Genomic DNA, 22,874 nt, shown 5'->3' with positions numbered 1-22,874 from the left:
TCAGTGACTATCCGGTTAAAAATAAAAAAAAATTGCAGCGGGACCCACGTCATCTTTCCACTCTTCTCTCTAGTGTGCGCCACCGGTTTACCTCCATGTGCCCGCCGCCATCCACATAGAGGCGCCGGTGAACCGCTCCTTCCGGGCATGGCTGCGGTGGACAGCAAGATCGTCACTGCCACGCGTCCTCTTCGTCTTCGCCTCCATGGTCCCACCAGGCGATGTCCCCAACGGAGAAGAGCAGAGGGGGTCAAGTTGGGGGCATCGACGAAGAAGACCAAGGACGGGGCTGTCAGGGGCGGGGGCGGCGACAACCTCCATATCCCAGTGGTGGCTTTCAGGTGACAACGTTGTTCCAAGCGGAGCGACGGATCTCGACGACCGGTCGAACGAGAGGCATCGGCGCGCCGTCACCGACAGGGCTCCGACTTGAACAGGCCGCCACAGTTGTTGCGGGCGAGCGGCATGGACGTCATGCCGCCGATGCTCCTCCTAGGGCAGCCAGGAGTGGAAGGGCGATGGATGGAGGAAGGCGTCGCCGCCTCCGCTTCCCAAAACCTCAACCGGCCACGCGACGCGCTAGCTCCAGTGACCATGTCCTTCCTTGACGACAAGGCCGACAAGGCCTTCCTCCTCGCCCTAGCGCCCACGAAAGAAGCTGCGGTGGCCTCCTCCTACTCCAAGAGTCGCCGCCTCTACATGACCTCGTCACCGACTTCAACTAGTCCTCCCCATGTCGCTGTCCTCCAGGGGTCCTACCTGATCCACGTCGAGCGCCGCTACCTCGCCAGCCTTGGACCGGCCTCCGCACCTTCGTCGGAGCGGGTTGGGGAGACATGAGAAGAAGGGGGGGAGAGAGGAGAAGAGAGTGCTAGGTACTGACATGTGGGGTCCGCGTGGATCCGAACGCTGACTAAACTTGCCCCATCAGTTAAAACTGAGTATCATACTGCTTATAATATCGGGTGATCTGGTTTTGTAAATTGGGAAACTATCATATCGTATTTCGATTTAGGGATAAATTTTAAATTCGGTGATTAATTGAGGGACCTAAAGTGAACTTATTCCCCCAGACACCCACTCACGCACCGCGCGTTTCGTGCCCCGCAGCCGCGCACCGCTTTTCCCACGCGGCTGGCCCGGCCGTGCTGTTTGCTCGCGCTCTCTCGGTCGATGCCGCAGCCGCGCTTCCGCGCGTCGCACACGACACGCTTGGTGGTGGTAGCCACAACTCCTTCCTTCTAAATGGAGATATTCACTCGTTACTTATATGTTATTAATAAAAAAAAGGAGCTATCCTATGCACACAGGTCCTCACGTGTACACACCATGTACACCAACTAAAAATTATCACAAAAAAATTCTAGAAAAATTCATACATATAGTCGCATCTTCAAATTCATTCTACATAGAGAATAACAAAAAAAATAAAATTCTAACAAATTGCAACCTTAAAACTGTCAGATTTTTTTTGTTACGGCTAAAATATAATGAATTTGACGTTAAGATTTTAACCCTAGGTGTAATACAATTGAAAGTATGTGTATGATTTTTTTTAGATTTTTTGGTGATATTTTTTAGTTGGTGTGTACGTGTGTACACGTGAGGGCTTGTGTGCATAGGATATGTTGCCTAAAAAAATAGAAAAATATAAAAGATAGATTAATATGCGCCAGCCCACTCCACAAATATGTAAGAGGTTAAATTTAACATGTACAGGTTCTTTTTTAAAATAATTGATTATCAATATTAAGTTAACTAATTATAGTTTTCTTAACTCGTAAAACTTAAATTTTAACCTATATATATATTTATGAAATGATTATATACAACCTACTAAGATAATGTATACTCCAGTTTAAATGCACATATCCTCTTTCAATTCCCACCGGTAGACCTGCGCGGTCTAGCGCTGACTGCTTTTGCTTCGGGCCGACCAACTGCTGCTTTGATTCTCCCCATCCGAGATTCCGCCGTGGTGGATCGAAAATTCAGACGACGACGACGACGACGAAAACTCGCGCGATTCGTGCCAACAATGCATATGCTCCCTCTTGCTGTTCCCACACGCTCCGCTGCTGTCTGTCTGTGGACACCGCGACCGTCCGTGGACATGCACAATCAATGAATCAAATGAAAATATCCTGCCTTCTTATGCAGTATACTCCATCCGTCTTATAATATCAGAAGCTAGAATTAAAAAAAACATCTACTCATATTCATTCTGTATTATAAGGGCAAGTTTAATAGTATAGCCCACTACTAACTCCAATTCATTTATAGCCAATCTAATATCCAATTCATACAATAATTACTTACTATAATACTAATATATGGTCCTACCTGTCATACACGTATTATGTCTTAGAGTCCGCACTGCAGCTGACTACAGATCTGTAGCCCGCTACTTTTCTCTCTCATTTTTTATCCCATTAAAATATGTTTATAACTAGCTAATAACCTGCTATTGTACCTGCTCTAAGATATCTTATTCAACTATTCTACATTATTACTCGAGAAGTATGGTTCCCTGGGAGAAGTATGGTTCCTCCCCTCCTGATCCGAATCGTATTTCCATGTTTTGTAATCTTTTAAGAAATGTGGGTTTGATAGACATGGGCTACAATGGTCCTGCTTACACCTGGACTAACAAGAGGACAGGTAACAATGTCATCTATGAGAGATTAGATAGGTGTCTGGCTAATGTTGAATGGTGCTCTAAATTTCCTTACACCACTGTTTATCATCTTCCCCTTATTTATGGTGATCATGCTCCTATCTTGATCCTTCTCAATCCTACTCATAGAAAGCCAAAAAAATCTTTCAAATTTGAAAATTGGTGGATGTCTGAAAATGATTTTCATGATTTGGCAAAAAACAACTGGAACTCTATTGTTAATGGCTCCTTTGTTGCTAAAGCTAAGAAGCTAGGGCAGAATCTTCTAACATGCTGCAGGAAAAAGAAGCCTCTTCAAGACCAGATTGCCAGTACTGAACAGGAGATTCTTGATATTCAGTCTTCTAACAATAGACAAGATCAGCAAGAAAAAGAAAAAGAACTAATAACCAAGCATGACTCCCTTCTGCACAAGCTTTCAGATTATCACAAGCAAAGAGCCAAAAATCACTGGGTCAAATATGGAGACAGGAACACTTCCTTCTTCCATCAAGCTGCTATCAAAAGAAGAAGGAAAAATAGAATCTCTTACATCATGTCAAATGATCAGCTTATCACTAATCTTGATGACATTGCAAATGTTTTCATTGATTATTTTTCTAACCTCTTTTGTACAGATAGAAACAACAGGTCTACCTCTTATTTTCCTGGAAATGATGATCCAGCCCAAGTTGACTGGCAATGCCCAGATGAACAGGAAGTTTTGCAGATCATCAGAAGTATGAAAAGTAATGCCTCCCTTGGGCCTGATGGGCTGAATGCAGCTTTCTTCAAGGCTGCCTGGGGATGGATAAGAAATGATGTCATGGGCCTGATTTAAAACTTCTATAGCACATGTAATTTTCCCAGAGAGCTCAACAAGACTAACATTGTTCTTATCCCTAAAAAAAATAGGCCTGCTAATCCTGCAGATTTCAGACCAATCAGCTTGTGTAATGTGATGTACAAAGTCATTGCCAAATCCATAGCTAATAGAATCAAAGGTAAACTCCCTGATCTCATTTCCAATTCCCAACATGCTTTTATCCCAGGTAGAAGAATTGCTAATAACATTATTATTGCTCAAGAAAATTTTCACTCTTTTGGCCTCAAGTCTTTCAAAAGAAAAGGTTTTTTTTACTGAAAATTGATCTCTCTAAAGCTTTTGATAGATTGGAATGGGATTTTATTGCTTTGGCTCTGAAAAAAAAGTGTTTTCATTCTGATTTCATTAATTTGGTGCTTGGCTGTATCAGCTCCTCCTCTTTTTCTGTTAATATCAATGGTCAATCCTATGGTGCTTTTAATACTAACAGAGGAGTTAGACAAGGTTGCCCCCCCTTTCTCCTTATCTTTTTGTGCTGGCTCTTAATGAACTTTCTGAGCAGTTGAATGAAGCCCTTCTTAATGATCAGCTTAAAGGTATCAGTCTAAGTCCTCAAGGTCCTGCTATTCACTCTCTTCTTTATGCAGATGACCTGATTGTCACAGGTGAAGCCACAGAGATTGAAGCAAGAATAATCAAAGAGATCATTGATATTTTCTGCAACAGATCTGGCCAAACTCCTAACTGGAACAAATCCTTCATCCTCTTCAGTAAACACACTCCTCATCATATTAAAGAGCTCATCACTAGAATCTTTCATGTTGCTCCAGTGGATGCTAATACAAAACACCTGGGCCATCCTCTTTTTGTAACCAACAGAACCAAAGCCTTTGTCTATCAATTCATTGTTGATAAGTTCAGAGCTAAGCTTACTATCCTTAAAGCCAATAAACTTTCCCATGCAGGCAGACTCACCTTGATCAAATCTGTTTTTGCCTCGCTTCCTATTTACTACATGGCCACCACTCTTCTGCCCAAAAAGCTCACTTTCAAATTAACTTCCATCATTAGAACCTTTTGGTGGCAGGGGTGAAGGAAGGCCAAGACAAGAAACCTCTTTGTTTAAAATCTTGGTCTGACATTTGCAAGCCGACTCAGGAAGGTTGGTTGGGAATTAGAGACATCCATTTGGTTAACAAAGGCCTTATCCTGAATGCTACCTGGAGACTGGTCACTAAGCCGGAAGAGCAGGTATCTCAGGTTTTGAAAGGTAAGTATTTCCCAAATACATCTTTTTGGAAGGCTTCCAGTAATTCTTCTAAATCTGTGTTTTGGAGCTCAATTCTGTGTTTTAGGAAAACTCTGAGGGAAGTTGTGACTTGGCAACTAGCAGATGGCAACATTTCAATTTGGAGCCAACCTTGGTGTGATCTAAATAATGATATTCATGACTATATCAAGTTAGATTCTTTGCAGGTTCCTTTGCCCAACACTGTTGCTGAGCTGTGGACTGTAGGAAAAGCCTAGGATGTTCAAAAACTGAACACTATTTTTTATCAACAGGCAGTTAACAAAATTTTGCAGGTTCCAATCGTTCAAGGGGAGGGGGAGGACAAACTCTGCTGGAAGTTCACCCCAAATGGTGAATGCAATTCCAAAAGTGCCTACAAGGAAATCAGGAAAAAAGAGGCTCATTATGGAACTCAGGTAAGTAGTCAAGATAAAGCCATCTTGAAACAAATTTGGAAAGATAAATGCATTCCTCCGAAAATCAAGGTTTTTGCTTGGAGATTACTTCTGGGTGCTTTACCCACTGCTCAAAGATTGCATTCTAGGGTCAATGATATCACTCCTAACTGTTGCAGATGTGGTTCGATTGAAAATGATTTCCACCTCTTCTTTGATTGTCCTTTCAGTAAAATAACCTGGATGATCTCTGATGTTAATTTACGCCCTAACCTTTTTCCTGATAATGTCTCTATGGCTCACATCATTGCTTATATTACCAGTAATTGTTCTACCAAAGCCACCTTAAATAGGATTTTCAATATTTTATGGCAACTTTGGAAAGCTAGAAATGATCTTAAGTTTCAGGGAAAGATGCAGGAGCCAACCCAAGTCTGTTATGCTGCTGAAGCTATGATTACATCTTATTCTGCTTGTATGGAACAGACTCAAATGCAGGTTAATGTTCAGGCATCAACGTCAATGGAGAGGAAAATGGAAAGAATTCCTGAAGGGAACAGATGTTATGTGGATGCATCCTGGGTTGACTATAAAACCGGTATTGGGATTTTCTTCCACTTCCCTACCACGCATAATGCTCTTTTTGTTAAAGCCAATAGCTGCATGGCTGATTCCCCTCTTCAAGCAGAATTGCTTGCCTTGCAGTTTAGCTTTGGAAATTGCTTTGTTGTTGAACTTTACAGATACGATCTTCCTCACCGACTGCTCGATGGTGGCGGACACGACAAAGAAGAGAAGTTTTCAGGAGGACCCTGGATACTGGAGTCTCTTACCTTTTTGGAGTCAAATTCAGACCTTGCCGGATCATCTTCTTAGAGTTTACTGGATCCCGAGAACTCTCAATAAAACAGCTGATAAACTTGCTAAGGAGGCTAGAGAAAACTTCTCTTCTCCTATTTTTAGCTGTCAAAACATCTCTCATATTGCTTATCCATTGAGATCATGTTTTGCTTCTGTTCTGAACTCCAACACAAGGTTTAGGAATTGTAACATCAACCATGTACTATGTTTCTGAGTTAAATAAAATGCATGGTTTCCAAAAAAAAAGAGAAGTGGTAGCACTACATGACATACTCGAGTAATGCACGCAAGGCAACCAATCGGAGCAACGTGCATCACTGCACTTGACCCGACACACAGTATCCTTCCTCCGTCCAATTAATCGAACATTCTCGCAGCCCCACACAAGCGAGAATAAATATAAGGGACTGTATATATATCATGTGACAGATTTTTTAGCCTCCTATTATGCAGATTTCTTACTCTTTGGATGAACATCTAACGGATGACATTAATATATACAAACAAAATACAAAACAACAAACGGACCACGTGGACAATCTGAAGCTCACGTGGGTTTAAATGGGCTCAAGTAGTTTTCAGACTTACATCGTAAATATACTAAAATTACATATGTAATTTTCAGACTTACATCGTAAATATACTAAAATTACATATGTAATTATAGTGTAAATACGATGTAATTCAGACAAACCCCCCTCTCCGGCGCGGATTTCAAAATTTCAACAGTAAAATTGGGCCCTACATAAACTCTCATGGACACAACATACAGTGGGTCCCACAAAGAGAAAAAAAAGGTCCAACAGAATCGTGAAAGCCCAAAGCCCACAACTAAAAATACTAAAAAACCCACAAAGAAAATAGAAAAAAAAGAAAAGAGTGCACGAATCTCAAACAGATCAGAGGGCCAATAAAACGCATGATACAGCCCACAGATAGCCATTCCGTAAATATAAATATTAAAGGAGAGAGATCACCAATTCGATGCGACATCCCGTCGATCAACGGCTGTTTCAACACGTGCGCGCTGTATTATATACGTGCTCCTCCTACATGCTATACGTATGCTTTTCTTTGGCTGTGTTTAGTTACTTATAAAGTTGGAAGTTTGGGTTAAAATTAGTACGATACGACTAAAAGATTGTGTGTGTATAACAGGTTGATGTGATGGAAAAAGTTAAAAGTTTAGATCCAAAATTTATATCTAAACACAGCCTTTGCGTTGCAAGAAGACGTGTGACATCCGTCGTCGCACATTGGGTGGCGATGAATTTTCCAACCACAACGGCCGGCAACGACCACATAACATGCAAACACCCAACTCATCTTTACACAAGTAATATATATTATTTTCTCCGTCACAAAATAAATCAACATCGTACCAAATGTAATACATTCTAATACAATAAATATACTTATGTACATATTTATTGTATTAGGATGTGTCACATCCTGTGGCCATATGAGATTAGTTTATTTTATAACTGATGTAGTATGCTTTTTTTTTTTTTAGAACAGAGTATGCTTGATCGTAACCACCCCGAGAACCAGTTTGACGCTATGGAGACGCCGCGCGCCACGCACACACATGTCACCGATCGATCTCACACGTAGTACGAGCGAGCTAGCGCGCTTCAGCTAAACCCCCGACGTTAATTTCCCACGCCGCCTCATCTCCCTCCCTCCACCACGTACTGCTGCCACCTAGCTTTCTACGTGTGATCGTTCATGTCATTTTCTTAATCCGTCCTCTGCTGATCCTCTCTCAACTGTGACGGGGCTACATATTTACTAGACTCTAGACATGGGAGCTACCTAGTATGCGTAAGTAGTGGTGAAAATCATAAGATAGTGTACTATGTTAGTACATAGTTATGTTAACCTATCGGATGGCTTTCAATTAAAAGCCGGGTCTCTAACATGTAGTCTAAAAAATGTTAACCCATCGGTGAGACTACGCCTACTTAGGATCACCGGGCCTTGGGTCGTCATGCATGTTCTTAGTGAGTCCAAGTTTACTACTTCATCTGTTTTAAAATATTTTAAAACATAGTAATGTAGAATTGGATTGAAGATATCATAACTACTAATCTAAATATGCACTCTGTTAAGATTTGTAGTACTAAAATATATCTAATTCGGTTATAGTTTGTTATATTTTTGGGACAAAGGGAGTATTATGATACTACTATAGAAAAATATCATTGGTGTCAGTTGGGAACTCCCATAGGTAACATATTTCTCAACCGACACCCCTCAGGCGGTATTGATGAGGATGAATTGAGAACCGACACCTACGAGAGGTATATATATGGTTTGAAAAAAAAACACGGTCTGACTCAGCTCAATTATATCGGATGCCACAAAGCCACCAAAAATAAATAATAAAATCTAAAAAAAGAGAGAAATGTTCATATCAAATATTAAACAAGTTCATAAATATAACAAAATCAACATTGATAAGTTTTCGTCATAGAACCAACCATTTATCAACAAGTTTATTCCAAAAACAAATCAAATAATGCACATCGAGTAAGGGGAGGTCATTGCGTTGTTGCACATGAGAGAAAGGAGTTGGAGAGAGGTGGAGAGGGTTCGAGAGAGGTGGAGAGACAAGAGGACAAGGGAGAGGATGTGTCCCTCGGCGTATGTGAAAAACCAACGCTCGTGAAAGGCCGGGTCGGCTCAGCTCCTCGTAAGTGTCGCTTTTTTCTAAAAAAAATTAGTACCTATAACCCTGTCAGTTTTTTTAATAAACCGGCACTTGCAAGGGATCAAAGGTGTCGGTTTTTATTTTAGACGCGTATGAGAGGTGAGAAAAGATCATAAGTGCTGATTTTTTATGAACTGGCACCTATAGTATCGTCCTATTTTGACATTTCTATAGTAGTGTAATAGCCTTTTGCCTCCTAATCAGCCGTGGCTTGTTGTCACTCTCACTATATTAGCATAGGCGAAAATACGCATGAGCAACTAAGGCTTCAGCCCTAGACTAGCTCCATAATCTTTATTATTATCTTAAAAATGTTGTATATATAATTTACTAAAAATATTTAAGCTCCCATTAGGTTAGCTCTATACGTGAAGATTTTCTAGCTCTGTCACTCTGTATTAGCAGCCTCCTCATGTGGCTCCGGTGGTACCAAACCCGCGCCACCCCCTTTTGTCAAGCCGTCATATCACTGCCTCCCTGGCTTCCTATAATCAAAGCTAAGAATTATTACTCGTTGATAAGTTGGCTTTCAACTACAGACCTTGATATGTAAGTAAAGTACTTCCTCCGTCCCGAAATTCTTGACGTTCTAAGATTTATCAACCAAATTATCTTCGTATTAAAATAACTAAATTACCCCTATTTATTTAATTGAGTTGTCATTTCAATAATTCATCATACACTCAACATGTTACTAAGAATCCCTACATATAATTAATTAATGAATTCTTTGAACACTCGTTAATAAATGACTCGACAGAATGGACAGATAGCCCACTTTTAATCAAGTTCGCCACTGTAACGACACATTTTGTGAGATATTGTTGGAGATGTAGAATGACTCCTTTTCTGTGACGAAGGTAGTATATAGTAAAGTTGTTGGATTTCAACTCCAGACCTTGATATGTTGGATTAGAGGAGAGACATGTTCGCTAGAGTTGAAGGTGGGCTAAGACACGAATCTTCGAACAAATTGGGTGGTTGTGAGATTTAACTGAAATCCCCTAATATAGTTAACTCAAATTCGGCACGTGTTTGTCTCCATTTATTTTATCTTTTTTAATGTTCGAAAATTTAATTCTTCACCTTTTCAAGTTGCCTTTTAGTTTTAATTGGACTTTAAAAGACCTTGACCATTGATTTTATTAAGAGGGAGCTAATGCACGGAATCCGATTCCGGAACGATATAATATCAAATACCAGGTTCGATATTTATGTGATACCACGTATGATACCACGTAGATATCAGCTAGTTCCTATGTGGTACAAGACATGATATACCCAGTACCATATTTAGGTCAAGTAGATATCCTAAACGAGCTCCTCCGCCGCTGCTAAGAGCAGGTACAACACTACTACACAACTCATTTTCCTGGACGTGGAACACTTTTGTTTCCAGGTGGATCATATGGAAAACCGCACAGAATAATCATGGGACCAGCGTCGGGCAGTTACCCGCACAGAAAAATTAATTTTTTCTGTGCGAGCCACTTAACACGTCCGCACGCGAAAATAGCATGTTAAGTGGTCCGCACACGAAAATACGCGTCCACCATTTAATCCAGCCGCGCCCACTCCTCCCTCTCCCATCCCCCTCCTTGATTTCTCCCCTCTCTCTGTCATTTCTCTCTTCCTCTCCCCCTCTTTTTCTTTCACCACGAGCGGGGGCGGCGGGCCGATGACGAGGAGGCGCTGGGCCGATCTGGCCGCCGCTCTCCCCGTCCTTCCTCTACGGCGACAATGGCGACAACGATGTGGTGGCGCGCGACGGCGGCGTCGACGACGAGGTGCGCGTGACGGCTGCGGCTGATCCAGCGGCGGCCACCCCACGCGCGGATCCAGCGGCGCGACGGCGGCGGCGGCCACCCCCGCGCGGATCCGGAGGCGGCTAGCCCACGCGCGGATCTGGAGGCGTGACGGCGGCGGCGGCGGCCAGCCCACACATGGATCCGGAGGCGCGACGGCGGCTGCGGCCGCCCCCAGCATGGTTCCGGCGGGGCAATTGCAGCGGCGGCCAGCCCACGCGCTGATCCGGATGCACGACGGCGGCGGCGGCCGCCCCCCCTCCCCCCGCGCGCGCGCGGATCCGACGGCGTGACTGCGGCAGCGGCCGTTCCCCGCGCGGATCTAGCGGCGGCGGCCCTCTGCCGCACTTATCCAGCGACAGCGACAGGAGCGGGCAGCGGATCCGGCCACGACGACGGCGACGGCGACGACGACCGGAAGGCGGCGACGGTGGCGACAGCTAGGGTTAGGGTTTCATTTTTTCAATTTTGTTTTTTTCGATTTTTTATTTTCGCGTGCGGACAACATAAGCACCCGCACGCGAAAATCCGATTTTCGCGTGCGGTTCCGCCACCCGCACACAAAATTAGCGATTTTCCCAAACGAATTGCTCCAGACGGGCCGAACCTCCGCACGTGAAAATCTGATTCGACCGCACGGGAAAATGCTCTGTGTAGTAGTGCAATAGCAGGCTATAAGCCAGCTATAAACATATTTTAAAGAGATAAAGGAAGAGAGAGAAGAACAGCGGACTACAAATCTGTAGCCAGCTGTAGCATAGACTCCAAGACGTAATGTGTGTATGACAGGTGGGACTAGGTATTAATAGTATAGTAAGCAACTATTGTATGAATTGACTATTACATTAACTATAGATGATTTGGAGCTAGTAGTGGACTATGACTGTGTTTAGTTCAGCGCAAAGTTTGGATTTTGGTTGAAATTGGAGATGATGTGACTGAAAAGTTGTGTACATGACAGGTTGATGTGATGGAAAAGGACTGAAGTTTGGATTCAAACTTTAGATCTAAACACAACCTATACTGTTAAACTTGCTCTAAAAGTTAGTTGTCGAACTGAGGGAGATGTGAGGTTCCTAGCGGCGTCGCACACGTTGGAGGGCACACATGTGGTGGGCGGATGGGGCCGGGCTATGGGCAACGGCAAACAGCGGACAAGAATTGGAGGAGATACCGTGCGCGGGGGACAGGGGACAAGATCGTCCCGTCCCCTTAGCATTCTCCTTTTTTTTAAAAAAAAAAAGATATTTGTAATATACCTCGAGAATAATATTGTGCATACTAATTAAAGAACTTGGCAGGAAAGAATGTTAATTGATGTATGAATCCATTTGTTACAATTTTATATTTTCCGTTTTGTATATAGCTTGACTTATAGTTAACTTTGTAACTAAAAATACACCGACGGGACTCAGTGCAGCATACACCTCATTTTTTCTTGTGACGAATGAAATTAAAATACGCCGATACACGTTCATGCAACCTTTTGTCCTGCAAAAGAAGTGTCGATGCATAACCACGAACGTACGATCGAGTACTTGTATACTCCCTCGCTGCCATTTTTGCCGTACCTAACGCTCATCTTATTTATTTTTTTATTAGTATTTTTTATTATTATTGGATAATAAAATATAAATAGTGCTTTATGTGTATCTTATTTTTTAAAATAAATATAATTTATTTTAAATAAGACGGAAAAATTAAACTTTATATACATAAACCCGCAACTGCTATTGAGAAAATATTATTTTATATTCATTCTATGAGACGCACACATGCATACACGTAGGTACGTACGGACGACGAACTAGTGTCACGCACACAAGTTCCAGGCGTCGTCGGTGTCAAGAAACGACGCCAAGGCTCTCACGTCGTCCATCCAGTCGTCGCCGGCGGAGAAGCACGGCTCGACGACCGCCGGGAACGAGCTCGACGACGTCGTCGTCGCCGCCGAGCTGCTGCCGCTGCAGTAGTAGTCGCAGTCGGCGTCATCGCCGTCTCCTAATTCCCCTGCCGGCGCCGGCGCCGCCGCGGCGAGCGGCGCTGTTTCACGGTCGTGGAAGAAGAACCCGCGCGTGCACCGCACGGCCTTGGGCGCCCACACGGTGGTCGTCGTCGCCGCCGCCGCCGCCGCCGTTGCTGTGTCGGTGTCGGCGCGGGAGGCTGGCTGCTGCTGCTGGCCCGGCGGCACGACGGAGCTGGACGACGCCGCGTCCGTCGCTCTGGCGGTGTCCGGCGTGCTGCCACCGCGGCTGCCGGCGGCGGCGGTGGCGGCGGTGCCGATCTTGCGGCTGAGCGTGCTGTTCCAGTAGTTCTTGATTTCATTGTCTGTTCGACCCGGCAGCCTGCCTGCAATGAGAGACCACCTGACAACATATATACACGATCGATCAAAACGGCAGTAAGCTATGATTTCACAGCTCAAATTACAAATTTGTTAAAAAAGATAAAGATAAAAATAAATAAAAATAAAAAAGAAGTTAAATCAGCTTATTATTGTCTAGCGTTAGCTAGCTCCAAATTTTTTTCGAATGACTCGCATAAGACGTTGCGAAGTTTATATTATAACCCTAAAAAGCCGTAATCAGGAAAAGAAAAAAGTATATCACTATCCACACACCGACAGTACCAAATAGCTCCAAATTTAAGCTGTGAACTCAACGAAATTGATACGGAACTCGGAGTGATCATGAAGTGATGAGATTACCTGTTGCCGAGGAGGGTGTGGAGCCTGACGATGAGCTCCTCCTCGTCGTCGTCGATGTTGCCGCGCTTGATGTTAGGCCGGAGATAGTTGAGCCACCGGAGCCTGCAGCTCTTGCCGCACCGCCTCAAACCTGAAAATTCAGATCGATCGATCGCAAGAACTTGATCAACAACAGCATCCATACAGATCACAATTAAGTACAAATCTCATCATCATCGTCTCATGATCGATGACCATCGATCGATTAGGTAATAGCTAGCTCACCAGCTCGTTGGGGGACCTCGCGCCACTTGCCTTCGCCATGGGACTTGATGTAGGAGGCAAGCATGTCGTCCTCCTTGCTCGTCCATGCCCCTCTCTTCATCCCTTCCTTTGCGCAGCAAGCTCTCCTCCCCATTCTCCCTCTCTCTCTCTGTCTCTCTCTCTCGTTCTCTCTAGAGCTCTTCTCTGTCTCTGTGCGGTGTGAGACTGAGCGATCTGGTGCGCATCAGAGCCTCTCGTTCTACCACTTTTGCGCTGTACTTATACATGCAACGGTGTGGGCATGAATACACACCACCTTGTAGCCCCGTAAGATGTGGTCACATGCAACCATCCATGGGACTTGGCTGCTACGGATGGAGAGAATCAATGAATACTACCCCCTCCGTCCCAAAATATAAGTATTTTTGGTCTTGACACGGTTTCCGAGATACTATTTTGACCAACAATATCTATAAAAGTAGAATGTTTTAAATAAAAAGAGTTGCATGTTATGATAGTTCGTTTAATGATAAATATAGTAAGATCAAATTTACATGATTAATCTTTCTAAAATTTTTGCTACTAATACTCAAAATTTAAAAAGTTTGACTTGACACTATTCTAAAAATGCTTATATTTTGGGACGGAGGGAGTATTAATTATAGGCCCCTGTCTTTTCGCATGTTAACTTTGGGTTATTTTTTTTTAAAGAAAAAAAATCAGTGCTTAGGAGTCCTTTTGGATTGGACGAAATTTGTATGAAATATATATGGAGTAATAGAATCCATAGGGGGAAAAAATCCTTTGAGAGTCTTTGAATGCTAGTCTTGGTTCAAAGGAATTTCATAGGAAATAATAATTTCTACGTATATTTGGAGTATTTCTACTAAGAGGATAACCTCATGTTTACAACTCCTTCGAAAGTTTCAATGCACTCTCTCTCCATTCTCTCACCAACAAATCAACATATTAATACTCCCTCCATTTTTTAATAGATGGTATCGTTGACTTTTAAACATGTGTTTGAACATTTGTCTTATTCAAAAATTTCAAGTACTTTGAGTGATAAAATAACTCATAACAAAATAAATTATAATTACATATAGGGATGAAAACGGAGCGGATACGGACGGATAATGCTCATATCATATTCGTTTTCATATTTTTTTTGCCGGATACGGAAACGAATACGGATAGCTCGAATACGGAAACAAATACGGACTATCTCGAATACGAATAAGAATCGAATATGATCGGACACGAATACGGAAACAAATTTTTCTCGGAACACGAAAACCAATTCAACTTCTAATAGAAACAAATATCAACATATATAATTAGCTCATTTTATATAAAATGTAGTATAATTTATAAATATTTTTAAAATTTTAAATAATATTAATAATGTGGACTAGTGTTAAGAGATGAACTACTATTAAAATCTAAAAAGGTATATTGAAGGTCATAGAGTTATAAAGAAATGGGGTATGTCTTGTGGCTTCTGCGGATATCCGAATAGCACTGTTCACCGGATATCCGAATTATTATCCGTATCCGACGGAAACCCTGATACCATATTCGTGTTCGTATCCAAGAGAAAATATCTGTATTCGTATCCGTATCCGAACTATCCGAGAATTATCCGATCCGAGAGGTATCCGTATTCGTTTTTATCCGGAGCGGACAGAAACTATCCGCTCCGTTTTCATCCCTAATTACATATATTTTTGAATAAGACGAATGATCAAACGTGTGACAAAAAGTCAACGGTGTTATCTATTAAAAAATGAGGTAGTATTGGACTTTCCTATGCTTTATCCATGAGACATCCAAATAACCACTTTGAAACATTTCCTGCGATTTTGTTCCCTGTAGGATTCAACAAGCCACGATATTTTAATCTTGCGTTTTTCATATAACCTGTGTTTGCGGATTCATGCGTTCCAAAAGAACCCTTAATTTTGAGCCACGAATTAATATGGATAGTTGGATACTGTCTCTCATACTTGGGCTTGTTCCTTTTTGAGAAATGGGAGAATTGGATTAAGACCACTTTGAATCATTGGAAGGAAAAAACGGATGAATAGGAAAAATATAGGATTCTGACAGAAATGATTTCAAAACACATGAAAAACATATGAATGACCGTTCGATTGGGCCGCAGAAAAAATACATGAATTTGAGGAGAGATAAAGACTCAATTACCTCATGTTAAATTTTCTCCAAAACTTACATGAGAAGGTGTATTCCATAGGAATTTCATAGGATTTTATAGGATTCATTCCTTTGATTCAAAGGGTCATATAGGAAAATTTCCTATAGAAATAAAATACTCCTATGAATTGCCTTTGAATCAAATGGCGCCTTAATGAGACATGCTTCTACAATTCCTAAACGTTATGACTTGTTTTTTTTAAAAGAAAAACTTTCTATATATGATCGAATTTCTTAAAAAATATTATTTTTTTCAAATTTATAATAGTTAGTTTATTCGTATGTACGTATCCTAAATAGTGATCACAAAATGATTCAGCTTTATATTCAGTCATTCATAAAAAGGCAGTCCCTAAGAGGGACAAATGAGCCATTTTGCACGAGGGAGGGGAGATAATTAAAGCACATAGTAGCAAATAGGAGTACAAATGCCGACATGTTAGATGTACACATTGTTCAGCCGGTATATATTCTTGTGGTGTCCAATGTGGTACTCTGCATATACACACAGAAGAGAAGTACTCAACATCACCGTCGTTTCGTCATCTGCTACAGCTTTGAATTCCGAAATGCTAACTGGAGCAGGGTTTCCGATTCCGACAGGCTCTTCCGTTTTGGGCACCGGCGGAATTCGGAATTTCACGAAATTCGGTGGAAAACCAGTAAATTTCGAACAAATTTTATAAACCAAAATTTAAATACAAATCCCTGAGTTTGCCGATAAGTTCTCGAAAACCGGTCGGTTTTGGCGAAATTCCGATCAAAATCATCGAAATTTCGATCGGTAATTTGTTTCCTTTTTTAATTCTTTATTCTTTTCTTTCCTGGCGTAAATTTCAGTAAATACATACAATACATTATTTTTTTCGAAAATTTATATCTCAATAGGTTCTATTAATATCATAGTATTTATAAGATTTTTTTTGATTTTTTTTTCTTTTTTTATCGATTCAAATTTGAATTTGGATAAAACTCCTCAAAATCTCAGACGGATTTCTGACCGGATTTCGTCGGAATCATAAACCCTGAACTGGAGTGCAAAATTAAGGCCGTGTTTAGTTCGTAAAAAAAAATTTTAATGTATACGGACACACATTTAAAATATTAAACATAGACTAATAACAAAACAAATTACAGATACCACCTGTAAACTGCGAGACGAATTTATTAAGTCTAATTAATCCATCGTTAGCAAATGTTTACTGTAGCACCACATTATTAAATCATAGTATAATTAGACTCAAAAGATTCGTCTCGCAATTTACATGTAAACTGTCCAATTAGTTTTTTTCGTCTACATTTAATACTATATGCATGTGTCCAAACATTTAAGGTGAAGGAATTTATAAAAGTTTGAAGAGCACTAATCACAGCCTCTACATTCAAAATTGTGACCATATTGCCATCGTGATCGAGCTAGCTACTCACTGAGACAGGTGCTTAAATGCTTTAAAGGTATTGGCATGTGTGGAACTGTGTCAGTAGTACTCCTACGTAGTGCTATATGGTTAGCTCGTAGTAGTACTGCATCTTCTTTTTTTCGTTTGAGTGATGGCTATTTATCGTGCAGCTAGCTGGTCCTTCATCACATCAGGTCTAGTCGCCACTCGATCGATACTCACGTGACAAGTTCAAATCCAACACAGAAAGAGAGAGAAAACAAAACGAAAAAATCATGCATATTAGCCGTCTTTAGTTTTAAACTTTTTTAAAAAAACTTTCAACTTTTCCGTTACATCAAAATTTTCTACACACGTAAACTTTCAACTTTTCCGTCATATTGTTCCAATTCCTTCAAACTTTTAGTGTGGACTGTGGACGTGCAGTGGCGTGTGTACGTATATACCCCTAAGTTTACATAGCGACATGTATTCGTTTTCCACTTTACATAGCGACATGCATTCCGTTTTCCACGGCATGACGTTGCTCCATAATACCAAAAGTACACTGTGGCACTGACAATACATGTCGCTCTTGCTCATGTGTTAATGGACACAACGGCATCATCGTGGAGGACTAATCTGCCGCAACATGTGCTCCTTGATTTACAAGCTAATTAGCAAGTGGCACGAAACATTTCAGTGACACTGATCGTTGGCTCACTTAATAGCATGAGCTTAATGACAATCTGAAGGGGGCCATGGTACCGAGAGGAATTCAAAGCAAGCATCTCGCTGTAGAAGGAGAGTATATTAGCAGCAGTTGATGAACATACAGAAAGTACTCTAGTACATAACACAACTGAAAGATGCTCTTCGATGTCTGAAGCACTGGGGCGTTTAATGAAGGATGTCTCAGTTTTACAGTGGGGCTGAAAGCCCCGGGAAAATTGCAGCTGCTGCTACTGACATCAACGTGTACCGAATAATAATTCGAAAGAGCTTCGCTTTGAAGTTAAATTCTCAGCAATTTACATGATGAGTGTTTCGGCAAGTAAATTTTGTACACAGGTTTTTCCATGTTGATTGAAGTTTCCTCTCTCCAGCAGGTACAGCCTTTCAGCCCCATGCCATCGATGATGCATAGTTAACCACCAGTTGCCCGTCGATTCCAAAGTTCTTCGATGCAAAACATAAATGTTTAGTGTTAGTCCTTTAATCATTCACCAAATGTGACATCGATACCAGAATAATATCACTAGGTTATGTAATTACTCATACTGTAGTATCATTCATCAGTAATTAGTTTAGAAACCAAGTCAGTATGCTACACCTACAATTAACTTTCAAGCCTTGATGTCAAAATGGTTTTGAAGTTCTCTTAAAAAAATGATAATGCACTCTGCTGAAGGTTATTTGGCAGTACATTGATATGTAAGAACGGATAGCACGGACATCAAAGCTTACATTGTATAGGTCGATTATCAACTCATCTGGATTTGGTGAAAATGCACTGTTCACATAGAGAAACTGCAGGTAAAACAAAAAAAAAATCAACAAATTTCTAAGCATGTTGATTCAACTCAGATGAACCTACAAGCTATATTTGTACCACTGTATCCTGGTGAATTTGTCGGCGAAGAAAGTCAATGATCTTCAGAAATTTCTCGTTTCCACCAATCTGAAAATGCAAAAGCAAAAGCCTATGTGTAATTCCAGCTTCCAATTGCATGAACGGATGAACCATAACAAGTTACCATCATTTCACTATGAGTTCCAGGGCAATTTATTTACTCGCTCATTAAACAAGGAACTCATAGTCTCATACAAATTGAACAGAAAATTATGTCCGTAGAACCACAAAATACTAATGCATCTGATACTTGACTAGGGCATCAAAACTACATGGTGCCACCCTCTACAAGCCATGTACATATCTTCCATACTAGACTAAAAAAAAAAAGATGAAACACTATGACACCACTGAAAATAACCTGATCAAATCCAGGGTGGCAACGGGGCTCCATTGCCATCGCTAGATCCAATATATCATGAGGCGACATCGTGAAGTTACTCCAGGTATACTATTTTCTAAAAAAATCTTTGACTGAATCAGCACGTTTATTTCTTGTGCATACTATTAGTACTATGAAATAGACATTATATAAATCATCAAAAACTGAACGAGCCAATCAATCACCTTCCCCCCCCCCCCCCCCCCCCCCCCTCCTCTTTTCAAAATCCTGTCTCCTGATGGATACAATGAAGGCCACGTTGCTGCAGGATGCCTCACCTAACAACATTTTTCTAGGGTATTACAACATAGTCCCCCCAAATACGAGTTCTTCCATCTCTACACAAAAGCAAACTGATATTTCGTGGCTCGATTAACTACATTTTTAATCTGCTGGTTTAATCGGCCTAGGCTGAACTAGCGCGCTACACATTCGCTTTAACGCAAGATCATTGCGAAATTACAGTAACAATAATCGGCATCAGACGATACAACATGTGGGAATCGTGCAAGCAGGGAGCAAAGATTCAACAAGAAGAGGACAAGAGAAGCCCCGCACCTTGAACTTGGACTGCTTCAGCTGCGGCGCGTTGCCCGTCGACCGGAAGTGCACCACGACTGCGATTGCGCAACCACGAGATGGGGTTAAGCAGAAGCAACGAACGCTGAAGGACGAGGAAAGAGGAAGGGACGAACCTTTCTTCTGCTCGGCGGCGACCGCGGCCATCGCCGGAGGTGGGGGGGAACAGGGAGAAATCCGCGACGAGTTGCGCCCCCGTCAGATTCGCACGGGGGGAAGGAACTGACTCCGATGGATTTTTCTGGCCGATCCGATGGGGGGGAGGAGTCCGGGACGGACTGTTCTTGCGAGATTCCGACTCGAAACTCGAAGTCCACCCGGATTGGGGGAGGACTCCCGATTGGGGTAAACCGCCGGCGGAAACACCACGTTCCCCGCTCCGGCGAGCGGCGGAGCGCCCCGCACCTCGCTCCTCCGGCGAGCGGCGGGGGGAAGGAATTCGGAGATGGAAGAGAGGTGGAAGCAGACTTGCAAGACGACGAGGAAGACGAGGCGTGACGGGCAATTGCTGGATATAAATGGGCCGGGCTGAAAGGTGGACGAGGATAGGGCCCAGCTCACTTGCGCAGATGCGATCGGTACGCACATGGGAATAAGTTCACCGGAGGTCCCTCAACTTAACAGCGAGATTTTTTGAGATCCCTTAATCACAAAACCAGAAATCTTCACCCCTAAACTATACAAAACCGTTCACTCAAGGTCTCTAGGCAGTATATATGGGTGGTTTCGCTGACGTGGCATCCTAGTCAGCCAAAAACAATTTAAAAAATACGTGGGGCCCACATGTTAGCTGCACATTTTTTTTCTTCTCCTTCCTTCTCCTTCTCTTCTCTTTTCTCTCTTCTCTATTTCTCTTCTTCAGTGAGGGAGGCCGGCGGAAGGCAGAGCAGCGCGCGCGGATGCGGGTGGCGCAGCAGAGGGCAAGCGCGGTAGCGGAGCGGCGGCGGGCGCAAGCACAGCGGGCCGAGCAGTGGAGCGCGAGCACGGCCGCGAGCAGAGAAGCAGAGGGCGAGCGCGGCGGCGGGTGGAGCGGCGGAGGACAAGCGTGGCAGTGGAGCGGAGGTGGGCGAGCGCGGAGGCGCATCCAGCCCACCCCAACCGACCAAAGCACGCCCTTTGCCCTCGGCCATAAGCCCCGCCGCTAAGTCGCCGTCGCCGTACTCCCCGTCGTCGTCGAGCGGCAGCGATGACTTCGCGGTGCTCCTCAACGCGGAGCTCGAGCTCACCTTCGCCACTGACTCGGCCTCCGCCGGAGACACCTCCGCCGCCAACGACGACTACGAGGAAGACCCCTCCCAGCCTTCCCTCCTTCCTCCTCGAGCTCCCTCACGCCGGCGCCGGCGCCTGCAGGGATGGGAAGCCGACAGTGCTGGCCGTCGTGGTCAGCTCGCTTGCCGCGGCAACGCTGGTCCCGGCGCTAACCGGCTAATGCGTCTGCGAATCGATGCCCTGGCTCATGAGCTTGCGCTTGATGTGCGTGTTCCACCTGCAGAACCAATCAATCAGCACCAAGAACACAAGAAGAGCTAACCGGAGCAGATGACAACACGTTGAAATTTGTTTTGCTTACTTGTTGCCGAGAAGGGTGTGAAGCTTGATGGTGAGCTCGTCGTCATCGTCGTCGTCGGTGAAGTTGCTGCACTTGAGGTCGGGGCTGAGGTAGTTCATCCAATGAAGGCAGCAGCTCTTTCAGCAGCGGAGCAGCCCCATCGCCTTGGGGAGGGAGAGAGGGTCGACGAGGAGAGCGCGCCGCTCGCCCGCGGGCGAGCGGCGGGGCCCGAGGTCGAGCACCCGGCACGTTCGAACATCTCCGACGCCGAGCACGCCGTCGCGCCGGCCGCCACCTCTCCTCCTCTCCCACTGCCGCCGTCGCGTTGTCCGCCTCTCTCTCCCTCTCACGTCGCCGCCGTCCCCGCTCCGCCGTTGGCCACCTCTCTCCCCCTCGGTCGCCACGCCTGCTCGAGACTCGAGAGATTTCGGAGAGAAGAGAAGAGAAAAAGAAAAAAAAACAGAGAAATGTGGGACCTACACCATTGTCTCACTTACATGTGGGCCACACATATTAATTTTAATTTTTTTTTGCTGACTAGGATGCCACGTTAGCAAAACCACTCGTATATACTGCCTAGGGACCTTGAGTGAACGGTTTTGTATAGTTTAGGGGTGGAGATTTTTGGTTTTGTGGTTAAGGAACCTCAAAAAATCTCGGTGTAAAGTTGAGGGACGGCCGGTGAACTTATTCCTACGCACATCCGGGCTGATGGGCTAGTGGGCCGTGGCACTGTTTGCAAGGGAAGACTTTTGGAAAAAGTACACCCAAGGTCCCTCAACTTGTCATCGAGATACAAAATCGTCCTCAAATCGTAAAACCAGATATTCCACATCCCTTAACTAATCAAAACGGTCACAAAAGGTCCCTCGGCGGTTTTGATCCGGTTTTAGCCTACATGGCAGCTGAGTCAGCGTGGGACCCACGTGGACCCCACATGTCAGCGTAATCCACGTCATCACCCTCCTCTTTCTCCTTGTCTCTCTTTCTAGGCGAGGCAAAGCGGCGGGAGGCCGGCAGGCGAGGCGGGAGAGAGGAGAGCGGCGGCGCCGCGACGGTGGCCAGCAGCACGACGGCGGCCGGCGCCCGGCGGCGGCAGCTGCAGCTGGGAAACACGGCGACACGGGAGAAAGGGAGCATGGCAGCAGCCTCGATTCGTTCCGACTTCCTCCCATCGCCGCCTTTTCTTTTTCCTCCAAATCCAACCCCCCTTCTCCTCCTTCTCCAGAGCGGCGGTGGCGGCGACGACACCGAAGGCGCCGACGCTCCCTCGGCTCGCCAAAAGGTAACCCCAGACATCCCTCTCTTCCTCCCTCCTGCTTCCGTTCTGAATGAAAAAACACTATCGATCTACAGCCATGGCGAACCTGGGCGGCAGCGCCGAAGCGCACGCGCGTCTTCTCGCTCACCGACGACGTCGCGTCGTCGCCGGAGCGACCTCCTCCGATTTTCCTGCAGATAAGAAACAATCGATAGAGATAAACTTGATTTGTTTGTTCGTTTTGTTTCTCTGCTGCTGGGCCATAGTCCGGTGACGAGTGCTAGGACAAGCGCATCGCTAGCGCTCGCGCCACAGAAGTCGTTCAGATAAATCAAAACCCCAGCTTATCTCTTTAATTTGATCGATAAGCAAGCTTATCT

At 43.9% G+C, this 22,874-nt stretch overlaps 3 protein-coding genes across 3 annotated transcripts; 1 reads left to right on the top strand and 2 right to left on the bottom strand.

Annotated features, from left to right (window-relative positions):
* The first annotated feature begins 465 nt into the window (after positions 1 to 465).
* LOC127776312 (uncharacterized) lies at positions 466 to 6,243 on the top strand. The gene is made up of 3 exons (XM_052302668.1): positions 466 to 825; positions 5,046 to 5,719; positions 5,910 to 6,243. The coding sequence occupies exons 1-3, from the start codon at positions 466 to 468 to the stop codon at positions 6,241 to 6,243; spliced, it is 1,368 nt and encodes a 455-aa protein (XP_052158628.1).
* A 6,022-nt stretch (positions 6,244 to 12,265) lies between these two features.
* LOC127777193 (anthocyanin regulatory C1 protein-like) lies at positions 12,266 to 13,760 on the bottom strand. Its single transcript, XM_052303737.1, has 3 exons — positions 13,519 to 13,760; positions 13,255 to 13,384; positions 12,266 to 12,913 (listed from the first exon to the last, which is right to left on the bottom strand). The coding sequence occupies exons 1-3, from the start codon at positions 13,649 to 13,651 to the stop codon at positions 12,361 to 12,363; spliced, it is 816 nt and encodes a 271-aa protein (XP_052159697.1). The 5' UTR covers positions 13,652 to 13,760; the 3' UTR covers positions 12,266 to 12,360.
* Positions 13,761 to 17,967: 4,207 nt separating this feature from the next.
* Positions 17,968 to 20,153, bottom strand: LOC127775601 (ubiquitin-like protein ATG12). Its single transcript, XM_052301858.1, has 5 exons — positions 19,801 to 20,153; positions 19,664 to 19,722; positions 18,703 to 18,771; positions 18,558 to 18,620; positions 17,968 to 18,269 (listed from the first exon to the last, which is right to left on the bottom strand). Exons 1-5 carry the CDS (start codon positions 19,829 to 19,831, stop codon positions 18,210 to 18,212), a joined length of 282 nt encoding a protein of 93 aa, XP_052157818.1. The 5' UTR covers positions 19,832 to 20,153; the 3' UTR covers positions 17,968 to 18,209.
* Positions 20,154 to 22,874: the final 2,721 nt, after the last annotated feature.

Source organism: Oryza glaberrima, chromosome 6, assembly GCF_000147395.1.
Source record: "Oryza glaberrima chromosome 6, OglaRS2, whole genome shotgun sequence".
In the NCBI taxonomy this organism is placed as follows: Eukaryota; Viridiplantae; Streptophyta; class Magnoliopsida; order Poales; family Poaceae; genus Oryza; species Oryza glaberrima.
Note: the sequence above shows the minus strand (reverse complement) of the source record. Positions and strands in the feature narration are given on the sequence as shown.